Source organism: Mastacembelus armatus, chromosome 20, assembly GCF_900324485.2.
Source record: "Mastacembelus armatus chromosome 20, fMasArm1.2, whole genome shotgun sequence".
Lineage (NCBI taxonomy): Eukaryota > Metazoa > Chordata > Actinopteri > Synbranchiformes > Mastacembelidae > Mastacembelus > Mastacembelus armatus.
The window spans coordinates 2,983,969-2,992,900 of NC_046652.1; the positions used below are offsets into that span (position 1 = coordinate 2,983,969).

Here is an 8,932-nt window from a genome sequence, read left to right on the forward strand (position 1 = left end):
TGATATACTTAAAGCAAATGCACTTCAATGATGGAATAATAATAAAATAAAAAGTAAATAAACCATTTTACTCACTCACCCTGTGCTTAAACTTTAGTACTAAAATCTTCATCAAAAGCTAATATTTGACATGAATAAATCTGGAACCTTAGTAAATCAGGCTGTCCTCCTCTATATGTTAATAATGATTCTCAAGGTAAGTGTCCAGAGCTGCTTCAACCTTTATAAAAAAGTTTAAGTCTCTCAACTATTTAAAGGCAGCAGTAGATATTTGTAGACAAAGCCTTTGGTTTTAGAAGACCCACAACAGCATGCGGCACCATTACAAGTCTATTCATTGTGTTAAAGTTCATTAAATCATCTGAAAAAATCCCCAAGCTGCTACAGAATATCTTTACAAACATCAGCTATAACTGTTATAATTTGGTAATCTACTTTTTATGTTAGGCATCAGATTACCAGTGCTCATTATTCCTGTCTGTCATATTATTGTACAATACCATGTGAACATATTTTACAGCAGAATTAAAAATTAAATATCTGGTCATTACATTTCTGCTTAATCAGCAGTAACATTGATATCACTGTATTATTATCATTTTACAAATTGCATTAAAAACACCACTGACCATTAATTTCAGTCAGGTGTCAGTCTGCATAAACATCAACACAGATGTGAACAAAGACCAACTTAGTGACAGCTGTGTGAGTGTGATGGCAGCAGGGACAAAGGCCCTGCAGTAGCTCCGTCACACACTGTGGGTGTAGCAGCCCGTTGCTAAAGGTGCTGCTCTGAGCTGAGCACTCAAGGTGTCCTGTAGGGGACGACCATAAAACAATCAAAAAAAATAAATTTGATGTGTAGCTACCAACAAAATATCTGAAGAGAAACCACACTCTATATTGAAAAATAATTTTAATTACACACACTTTCTATTTTTAAGCTGATACAGCAAATGCATTGATATGTTTAATACATGTTATAGCATAAGTATAGTATAAATGTTTTAGGAAATTGTGGAGTGAAGAGGGGGATTCCTCAATATGCGATCAATTATCATCTTGAAAGGTGAAGTAAAAGAGAAAACACCTAAATCTAATCACGACCATCATAAAGATTCTGTGGGGACCAGACCATCAAATGCAAGAGTCCTTGTTCATCATAGCTCTGAAGAAAGTTTTTTAAGTATCTGACTGTATGTTTTTGGTTGTTGCAATACTGCAGAATGAATTTTCGACTAGTCAGACTCTTCCTTGGTGTTAAAATGTGGTGGAAAGCATCTAAACATATAAAATCCTATTCTTACTCTATACTGTACTATATTCAAACATAAAAACTGCAGTAATAAGACACAGACTAAATACCAGATTACAGAGAGATTACATATTGATTAAGTCCAATTCTCTAGCTCTTCAGAGCTAAACTGCAGTTTAAAGTCTTTTCCTTCATCTGTCATTCTTGCAGTGATTTTGTTGTGTGTTATTCAATGCCTTTATCCTTGAGACGTCTTCTCACAGTCTTCAGGTAGTTAGAGTCTGGGTAGCCATCACTGAGAGAACACAGAAAAAACATATATATATCATTTAGAGCAATTGTTCTCAAAGTTTTAGGTCATGCCTCCCCATGGAGGTGGAAGTAACATTGTGTTGTAGAATGTATTCAGCACTTTCAATGCTGTCACTAGACATATACTGTATATATACCTTTTTTTACTTTCAGCAAAATTCTAAATAAATAAGTAAACCAAAATGTTTTTTTTGGTTTGTTAAGTGTTATGGCAGGCTTCAAATGTAGCTAAAAACATAAGGCAAGAGAGTCCTTGAGTCCTTATTAATTAGGAACACAGTCAGTTCCCTTTTCTGTGCCAAAAAATGAGACGCAAAACCCTAGCAGAAAAGTCTTTTAAGGGGGGCGGTGTAAAACCACTTGGCCTGGTCTGGTTGTAACAGCCTCCTGGGCTCCTGTGTGGTTCACTGGCAACCCCAGTCACGTGTGTGTTTTCATGTGAGTGCATAAGTGCTTTGGAGTAGTTGATGAGCAGCCCTGATTTTATATGAGCTGATGACAATTCTGCCATTTCAACATCTGTGGTTGATTGGTGTAATCACCCTGGTTTTCATCCAGGGTGTGTGGGGTTCAAAAGGTATAATTTCAGAAGCCTATTTTTAGTGGGAATAACTATTCTAGTTGTTCTTTTCAGAGGTGTCTGTGCTGCGGTCATGTTGACAGCCTGGCTGGGTGTATTGTGATGATCCAATATCAGCAGGTATGAGTCTTGTCCCACTGCTGTGGCTTTTCACAAAAGCTGTCCCATTATCTATAGCACTCATCCTGTATAGGGCTGTGCTGTGGGCCTTAGGCAATCCCAGCCAATTACATCATGCACACCCTGGAGAATGCACAGGGCTGACTGGCAGACACACATACAAGCATCACACCTATGGGCAACTTAGAGTCACCTATCAATATAACCTGTATATGTTTGAACTATGGGAGAAAAAACATGAATGAAAAAACAGTGACAGAGTCATCAGTGACAGTGCTAACTAGTGCTGACACCAAGATCTCTTATCTGAAAATACCACCTCCGGATCCTGCTGCCATGCAATATGTGCCTTTAATTTTCTAAGTACTGTGGAACGCTTAGTCAATTTCCGTGAAGTTGGTAAGTTAGCCAGAGAGTGTGTATACCAGCCTTAGTGAAATAGCATCTATCATGATGCACTCATTCTAAGTAGTGCATGTATTGTACATACATACATTACCTCTAAAAACCTCCAAATTTTAAACTGCTGTGAAATGATGTGCCACACCGTAAGAACCGCATATTTATGAATATTGTTTAGGTGCATACTTGTTCCTCTGAATTTCCGACAGTTTTTCTCATAAAACATAAAACACTGTAGATTTACTTTTCAAATGATCATTTCCAAGAAAGACAAAGTACAGATGTTATAAGCTGCAAGTTGCTCTTTGCGTAACTTTTTCCAGTTGAATGGTCAAAGTGGCAGTCTGCATATGTGATTCACAGCAACATTTATATATTGAGATATCATTTTAAGAAATAGTCATCCACCCAATACACTGACTGTATATCAAAGGATTACAGAATAACCAGATTCATTATCATTATTACTGGGTAATGATAAATGAATCAGATGTGCTATTCACAAGCCCTGTAGAACAGAACACTTATACAAAAACTAAATACATTATTTGATTTAGTGCTGACTCTTCAGTATAAACTGCTTCACATGACTTAGGGCAAATACAGCAGGTCAACATCAAAAAAATGGCGGTGACAAAGACAGACTGAACATGACCTTTGTCTGGGCTTGAAAGTGGCACATGAACACACAATAACGGCCCATAGCAGGCAGGTGGTAGCAGCCTGTATTTCTCATTCACAAAGGGAAAAAGAAAGATCTGTACTCCTGGCCAGTTCTCATTCCCACAGCATGAAATAAAATAAAATACTGACACTTGGTCAAGTACATTTTGCAACGCATACAGGTGCTAAAGGGTTCCTTTGGTGTCTCCATGATCCACACAGGGCTTTAACAGAAGAGTGGTAACACGGTCTCATTTGTAACTAAACTTAACCACATCAGTTTTATGGACTATCCTTTTTCCCTTCATGACAGGCTAAAGGGAACACGTGGCATAAAATACTTACATTTTGTAGTGTAAGAATGTGACACTAGAGGATGAGAAGGTGTTGGTGCTACAGTTATAAAAGCCAGAAACAAAGCAAGGTTTGCTTATCATTTTCACACCACTCTATGGCACCATCGACAGTTTATCTACTTCTAACTTCTGCTTGTCTGCTAAGAAGTTACAAACGGTACTGGCATTATCATCCCTTAGTCTTTAGGTTATAGAAGAAAAAAAAAAGAGGCGGGGGTGAAAATAATGCATTAACATTAACCATCTAATTGAGTCTGTTCAGTCTTCTTACATCAGAATCTAGAATTTACAACAAAATTCATTCAATATTAGGCAGTATTATGTACTCACACTGCGCCGTCTTGTCGTGTTTTCAGGGGGATGGAAGCTGCAGTGATCACGTCCTCACCCGCTTTATTAGTGACAACAGTAAAGAGGACCCTCTCATTAAATGCTCTCTCCAGAAGCTTGAGAACCTTCCTGCCCTCACGGGTGTCAGGCAGGTAAGTACTTAGCCGAAGCCCTGAGTAAGACTGGCCAGGATGAGGGTGATGCTCCTGCAGGAAAAGACATAAAACAAGTAAACACTACTGTCCTATAGATTTGTTTTGCGTGGACAACAGGTTTAGTTTGGTTTATACATTTGAACCCTAATAAAAGTGTGACATTCTTCTACCATGCACAGACATTAGGTCATGGTGTTTGGACATGCAAAGTATGAGGTTAGCGTCTAATGTCCACATTACATTACATCATCACATACACGCTAAAGGGACCCAAAATGGACTTTTCCCTTAAGGTGACTCAGATTAGATCTTTTCCACAGTAATGTGAACATGTCTAATCAGATCATTTCTTATCTTATAGATTAGATTTATATCCGATATGTGACCCTTGTCAGAGTGGAATTCATGTTTTTATTTTTAACGTCTATCTGCACATGCAAATCTCACTTGTCGTCATTGTTCAGTGTCGGCAACTCACAGACTGATAACAATAAACATGGAGGACAGAAACAAAAGCAATTGGAGTAAGGAAGCGTCTGATCAAGCCAAGCTAAAAGGAAGCTATCATAAATAAACAGTGACCTGTCACGCAAATATGTCATTGTTGTAGTATGCACATAGCTCAAATTTCAGTAGAGCCACGTATATGACAGTTACAGTGTGAACATAAAAAGACTAAATGTCAGAATTGAGGATTAAGGCCTTTATTAGCAATATTACCAAAAATATCTTTTTACTTTTAAATGAATTTTCTAGCTTTGAGGAAGCCACTTGTTTATGAAATTGCAATACACTTAGTTTGAAATTAGCTTGAGATAAGGTGAATGACTGTGGCATAAGTTATATTATTGCCACTTACTAAAGTAGTCAACATCTTTCTCTGAGCCAGGTCTTTTATGCTCTTTATTCAATATCACCAATGTCCTCTTACTTTTGCTCATGTCTGATATTAAGTATTACTTCAAAAGATTGCCCACTCATAGGCATATAGTAGCATGGCTGTCTGGGTCCTAATTGATGGAGTGATAAAACTGATAATTACCATTTAATAGGGTGATAACATTTGGTGATCCATCACAAAGGTCTTTGATAAAGAGAACTCTAAAAACAAGGATCTATTTAGGGAGAAAATATTCTTACAGTTTCTATCAACAGTAAAGGAGTAGTTGTGTAGCTGTAACAGTTTCAGGAACAGGAGCATAATGACATGACAAATCAGTAGATATGCAAAGTAATGTTAATCTTGATGTCAGATTTGCAGATTTCTCCTCTTACAGGAAACAGCAGGAAATCTGTGCTGCCCTTAGCGTTTACCAGTTTGTGGTGTCCCTCAGCTGCTGCTTTGCTAACCGGACTAACCAGATTAGCAGCTTTCTTGAAAAGAATGCTTCCCAGAGTCACCTGCACTCTCCTCCCTTTCTTTCATTTAAATCAAATGCTAAAATGCTGTTTCTCTTTCTGCTAAATGATTTTTCACCTCTACATGTCAGGGCTGTATGTGATTTCTGCAATTGGTGCAGTACATTCTGTTTTATGCACACAAACCACAAGCTAATCAAACAATCATTTGATAGATATATCGTTGAGAGATGATCCGCTATAGCTCAGACTGTAGAGTGTGGTTTTAGCCAAGCTTACTGTCTGTATCCCATTTGGGAATATGTAGGTAAGCTGCAAGGTGTTGTCATTAGGGTATCCTGGCAGATCACTGTGGAGGACCACCCAGGTCATCTCGCCTTCTGGCTGGCAGGTATTCAGTGATCTGCGCATCCCATTGAGCCCTTCTTTAGCTGCAAGACAGCAGGCCAGTTATTGCCAAATTGTCCAGATAATAGATAGTAATATTGAATAACTTAGCAGACACTGTGAATTATATGAAGGACCTTGTTGTTCAAATGATGGAGGACCTTGATTGTTTAGATAGCGGTTACAGTGCATCTTGTCCTTGCTCTGGCCAGAGCCCATTCTAAGTAGCATTAGACAAAAACACAGAGAGATCAGTTGTTTTGACTGATTGCTGAGCATATGTACAAAAGATACAAGAGTTGGATATTTACAGTTTGAGAGAGATGGATGTTTAACAATCAGTGCCATGAAATGCCCTCTGCCCTTTTTGTCCTGACTATTCTTTTCTAATGTTTTATTATAGAGGTACAATAACAAATCCTGTAGTTCCTTTAAAGTCTCTCTATAGGATGGGTATGACAAAGGTTCCCAGAAATAAAAGCTGTGCTTTTATTAAAGGCAGGATTACGTTACCATGGAGCAAAACAAGTATCTGTCCCACTGACTGAAGAGTGCTCCAAGGTTATTTAATTTTGATGTTCTTTGTGTCAAAATTAGATTTAAGTCTTTTAGTTTGACTTTTTTATGTTCCGTGCATGTACCCCTAAATTAAAGACCTTTGAAACAGGTGTAATTGTCTATATTTAGGATTTTTTTAGACTAAGTGTGACAGCAGAATGTTGCCTCAGTAGTCTTAAGAACATGTGCCCTCTGGCAGGACGCTGTGTCCGTGCACGTGATTGCTAGAGATTTTGATTTTTGAGGTTTTGTTGATTCACACCTTTACATGACACTGAGGTCACTAAAGTCACAGGACAGTGAATTGTTATAGACCCATGAATACAAGTGTGAATTGGTGTGAAACTACTGGATAAACATGTCTGGGTGATTCTGTAAGTAGCTGTCAGCCTTCTCTTTGTTTTTCAAGTTTGATACCACTGCTTTCATTATTGCTCTTCTTCAAATGTAAAAAGTGCTCAGAGGAATGTCCTCTGTCTTTTACATGTACACAGATCAGACTTGTTCTACCATGTTGGCAGTTGTTTCACCTCCAACATGAAATGCTGCATTGCACTTATATACTGTCCTGAAGATGTAGTAACTCAAAAGCCAAAATACACAACATTTAGTAGCTACCTGCTGATTATTAAAGTGGGGTGGTAGTTTAAGTCCACAACTTAGGTTTTTTTCATCATTTCCATCAAATAATAAATTTGTTTTAAGCAAGTTAAGACAAAATTCTAAAATCTGTAATTAACTGTGAAGTGTGATGTTTGTAACAGACAGTTTGAGTCTTAATTAGATTTTAATAGTTTGTTTTCATCTGACTCCTCCTGTCTTTTCCCAGTAATTAAGTACAGTATATAGTATAGACAGTACATGAATACAGTGTTAATATTATGGATAGAAATTACAGACAAATGTATGAATTTTAAAAAAAGTTAAAAACTTTTAACATTTTCCATTCAATATTTCAGTATTTCTGCTCTTCTAAAAGTTTTTTGCTCTTCCATTATACTATTAAAAGAAAACAATCGTCATTTATGGTGACAGAACCATGACTAGGTTGTTTCAGCTGCAAGAGGCTACACAGCAGCCCACAGAATAAAGAAACATTTCAAACGTATGTGCCAGTGTTGAACTGTAGGAACTTTCCCAGCCGTCAAAATGTATTTCCAAACCTGTTTAAACACCTGAAGTGGATGTTTTCATTCCACTGCTGGAATATTTTCCAGTTATGGTGGTGCACATTAATTGCACATGAGGGCAGAAATCAAGTTTGTCGACATGCTAACTAAATGGAGCTCCTATACTCCTGTTCTCCTATACTTCTGCCAAATATTTCAATAAAATTGTGCCAATAAAATGTGATATATATATATATATATATATATATATATATATTCCCATGTGTTTCTCCCATTTAAAAAAAAATCTATTTCCAGATAAATAGTCTACCACCTTTAAAGCAGGTCAGCAGTCACTTCTCCACAACATATGCAAGATTAATACACAACATAAAAACACTTGTTTATAATCATTACAGTAAATTAATAAAAAACTTGTGATTGCAATTAGTACCTGCTGAAATGCTCCTCTTCTCCAGACCTTAGTAAAATGCTTTGCTGTTCTTCTGTCTGTCTCCTGTGTGTTCCTGTAGTTCAGATGTTTTTTTCAGCTCATGGTGACATGAGACTGAGACTGAGAGACCGAGACAGAAAGAGGAAGCATGAGAGAAATGGGTGTGTCAAGTCACTGCTGTGGGATCTGTCCAACTGGTGTAGCAGCTTTAACAGTGACTGTAACCTGTCTGTGTTGTGGGGGTGGGGGGAACAAATAGAAAGAGAGAGTACTGCATAAGTATTTATGGCAATAAAAGTGGTGAATGAGCAATAAAAATAAGATAAATAAAAGAAAATCAATACAGATGCTTGGACCTTGAGTTTCACCTGACTATCCATATAACAGGTTGGGCTGATCACTGAACACAGATGTTCTATATTAAAAATGGCAGAGTCTGCAGTCTGCTGAGGAGGCAGCATAAAGCAGAAGAATGCAAGGAAGCTGGACAAACTGGTGCAAAAAGCTGGTTCAGTGACTGGAATGAGGCTGGACTCCCTGGAGGCTGTGGTGGAGAGATGCTCACAGACAAAGGTACAGACCATCCTGGAATACACTGACCATCCCCTTCACAACATCCTGATGGAGCAGAGAAGCAGCTGCAGTGGACGACTCATCTCACTGAGCTGCAGGACTGAACCATACAGGAGATCCTTCATGCCCACTGCCATCAGGCTCTACTACACCTTAGACAGTGGTGGATGATGACTGACTACTCTCACTACTGACTGACTAATTAACTACAAGACTACCTGAATTTCAGTTTGGGGATTAATAAAGTTTATCTTATCATGTCTTATCTTATCACAACAACTAAAATAATTGTAAATTCTACTGTCTGATACCTGATACC

General features: G+C 37.8%; 1 protein-coding gene across 1 annotated transcript; it reads right to left on the reverse strand.

The window, feature by feature from the left end:
* Nucleotides 1-897: 897 nt before the first annotated feature.
* dtx3la (deltex E3 ubiquitin ligase 3L a) lies at nucleotides 898-8,151 on the reverse strand. The gene is made up of 5 exons (XM_026292507.2): nucleotides 8,041-8,151; nucleotides 6,057-6,139; nucleotides 5,812-5,963; nucleotides 4,019-4,224; nucleotides 898-1,550 (listed from the first exon to the last, which is right to left on the reverse strand). Exons 2-5 carry the CDS (start codon nucleotides 6,136-6,138, stop codon nucleotides 1,481-1,483), a joined length of 510 nt encoding a protein of 169 aa, XP_026148292.1. The 5' UTR covers nucleotide 6,139; nucleotides 8,041-8,151; the 3' UTR covers nucleotides 898-1,480.
* Nucleotides 8,152-8,932: the final 781 nt, after the last annotated feature.

Excerpts from the sequence above, each read along its gene's own strand:
- dtx3la (XM_026292507.2), bottom strand. The coding sequence starts at position 6,138 with ATGGGCTCTGGCCAGAGCAAGGACAAGATGCACTGTAACCGCTATCTA. Across the intron at positions 5,964-6,056 it reads TCCATCATTTGAACAACAAG|CTAAAGAAGGGCTCAATGGG; the intron begins GTCCTTCATATA and ends GCTGTCTTGCAG. Across the intron at positions 1,551-4,018 it reads ACACGACAAGACGGCGCAGT|TGATGGCTACCCAGACTCTA; the intron begins GTGAGTACATAA and ends GTGTTCTCTCAG.